General features: G+C 42.9%; 1 protein-coding gene across 1 annotated transcript in view; it reads right to left on the reverse strand.

The window, feature by feature from the left end:
- The window catches only part of LOC102869259 (sialic acid-binding Ig-like lectin 9-like), an 8,427-nt gene extending 6,549 nt beyond the window's left edge, over positions 1 to 1,878 (reverse strand). The window contains exon 1 of the mRNA XM_006897363.1: positions 1,851 to 1,878. Within this exon, the coding sequence (XP_006897425.1) occupies positions 1,851 to 1,878 (28 nt within the window). The remainder of the gene's footprint in view (positions 1 to 1,850) is intronic.
- Between the last annotated feature and the right edge of the window lie 1,162 nt (positions 1,879 to 3,040).

Raw genomic sequence — 3,040 nt, forward strand, 5'->3', positions numbered from 1 at the left:
TTCTCTTCTCTTCTCTTCTCTTCTCTTCTCTTCTCTCTCTCTCTCTCCCTCCCTTCTGCCATTCCATCTCTTAGTAGCATCCCAGGGAAACTACCCGTTCAACAGGAGGTCAGGGTTGTGACATAATTAAGGGTGTGGCATCCCACCCTCCTCCCCTTATGACTGATTGGCCATCAAAAGGATTCACCCAAGTCAAGGGCTCAGAGAAGACCTGGTCTGGCCCACAGTGGACACATGACAAACCCCAGATGGGCCCACCTTGAGATGAGAGGAGGAGGGAAGCACAAAGTTTGGCAACCAGAGGAACTTTCCGTTGCTCTGGGGGCCACAGTAGTCACAGCAACTCCCTGACTTGATGTTAGCACTCACTAACTTATCTCTACATGAGAGAAAGGGTTGTGGAAGCATCTGGGTCTGAAACTGACCAGAGATGGGAAGCTGAGATTTCCCTGGACCGGTTTGATATCACAGATTGGTGTCAGTGAAGATGGAACACGACGGATGGCTCTTGTCTCTGGGAAGCAACGGTATTTGGAGGAGTGATGTGAAATCAGAAATTGACAGACTACTAGTGCACCTGATGGAGGTTCAAACCTACCTACAGACAAAAAGACATGGCCATTGACTCCTTGAAAGTTTAGAGTCTAGAAAATCCTTTGTGGAAGTTCTACGTTGTTTTATAGGCTCACGAGGATTTGAAATGGACTCAGTACAATCAACAAAGAAATGCAGTAGTTTAGAGACACCTAGGATGGAAAAAAAACTGGCAAGCTGCCCCCAAAGAAATGACAGACTTGGAAACCCTATGGAAAAAACCTACTCTATCCTGGAGAATCACTATGAGGTAAAATTGGCTCGAGGGTAAACAACTACAACAGGACCCCTTGTTGGCATCTTAGTATCTGTTGGCGAAAAAGTTAGTGTAAGGGGCAAAGAATACAAAGGGCTGTAACCTTGGGACGTGGCTGTGTGCCTTGCACACAGAGGTGTCTTCAGAAGGAAGATGGCTAGCAGCTCTCCTGAGGCGCTCTGAGAAGGAAGATTACAAGCAGTACCCACACATCTTTAGACACTGACTTTTGTGAGAGTAGAAACAAATGTTCCTGTTCTTGATAAGGTTGTTGCAAAATGAGAGAAAGCACAGTTTATGAATACAAGGAAGTCTCGCTTGAATGTATGGTGTGTTTTTTTTTATCTAACTCTGTACCCAGCCCATTAAGGTCCCGTGAGGTAAACCTTAATGTTTCTATTTCTCTGTGAATTATTCCTTTGTTTCTGAATGCCAATAAAGGCAAAAGTTTTAGGGTTCCTGGGGGCTAGCGGCCTGAGCAAGCTCTAGCTTTTCTGGATTTACATTCTGCTTTGCTAGTCTTCCTTCAGCTCTGCCCACGAGAAACAACAGCTGGAAATAGTAACGCACTCCATAATGCCATTTAAAAAGTCCTGGTAATCTGGTCGCATAAAGATTCCAGCCAATACATCCTTTGGAACCTATCTACTCTACAACACAAAGTTCCTCAACTCACTATAATCAGTTTAGGCTCTTTCTGGAATTTCTTTGCATCTTTGAGTTCCAGTTGCTCCCTCTGCCTGTATCGCTTTCCCATGATATCTATTTGCTCACTTTCTGGCTTCTTTATTTAAAAATTTATTCTTTTGTGTGTGTACAGTCAAATCGGATCTGACAGGTACAGGAGGAGATTGCCCCTCCTTCTCCAGCAGAGCATCTGGTGGATTTGAACCACATACCTCTGAGATTGCAGTGCAGCCTCTTGCCACTAGGCCACCAGAGCTCCCTAGTGGGCTTCTTTCAATCTTTGCTTATGTGTCACCATCTCTACGAAGCCTACTCTGGTCAATCTTGTTAATTATAGGCATGATTCCCTCCAGCCCATGTAGTCTCAGTTTCCCTTAACTGTTCATTCTTTTCATATCTTCAAGTATGTTAATTTTTGAACTTACAGTGTCTTGTTATTTTCATATAAATATGTCTCTCTCTGTCAGAAAGCTTCTGGATGGATGGCTCAGAGTTCTGTTTTGTTCTGTACCCATAAAAAAAAAATTTCAACAAACAAATGGATAGAGAAGCTGTGATATATTCACATAATGGAATGCTACGCTGCATTGAAAAACCAGGAACTCATACAATATTATTCCAAATGGGTGACCCTGGAGGACATTATGCTGAGTGAAGTATCTCAGTCACAAAAGGACAAATACTGCATGGTGCCACTGTTGTAAAACAGGACTGACATCGGGGTTGGGGGGAGACTGAGAAAGATGGGCTTAAAAATGTATACGGCATTTCTTTTGCTTTTCAAGGAGAGGAGCAAAGGGGGGAGAGGGGGGAAGGGTTTGTGCGGGGAGAAGGGTGCAACAATGAAGGAATGGAATTCCAAAATCTCTGTAGATGTTCATTGAAATGAAAAATAAACTAAATTTAAAAAAAATGTATACGGCAGCTTTTTTTTTCCTCCGCCATCGTTTTTAGTGTGGCTCCGTTTTGTCTTCATTATGTCTTCTCATAAGACTTTCAGGATTAAGAGGTTCCTGGCCAAGAAACAGAAGCAGAACCGGTCCATTCCTCAGCGGATTAGAATGAAAACTGGCAATAAAATCAGGTACAACTCCAAGAGAAGACATTGGAGAAGAACCAAGCTGGGTCTCTAAGGAGTTGCACGCGTGATGGCAGCATACATAATGACCCTCGGTTCATTAGTATCGCACTGTGTCAAGTTGAATGGCCAAATCGGTTAATCTGATATTGATAGTCACCATTTGATCACTATCCATGGAACATGCTTCGTTATGCACCCACATTTTCAATAAATATATGAGACCTATGGCGTAAATTGAAAAAAAAATGTATACAGCATTGAAACCAATGAGGGATAAAGCTGTTTAACAGGGGTATGTGATTAGATATTTTTGTCATGACAGGAGTCAAGAGCGAAGGCTGCATAGTGGAGTGGACCTGGAGGGAGGGATTGTAAAACAATGAAAGAATTTTTCTTTTACTTTTCCAGGAGGGTAGTGAACT

Source organism: Elephantulus edwardii, unplaced genomic scaffold, assembly GCF_000299155.1.
Source record: "Elephantulus edwardii isolate Elephantulus edwardi_28Jun2011 unplaced genomic scaffold, EleEdw1.0 scaffold00208, whole genome shotgun sequence".
Taxonomy (NCBI): Eukaryota; Metazoa; Chordata; class Mammalia; order Macroscelidea; family Macroscelididae; genus Elephantulus; species Elephantulus edwardii.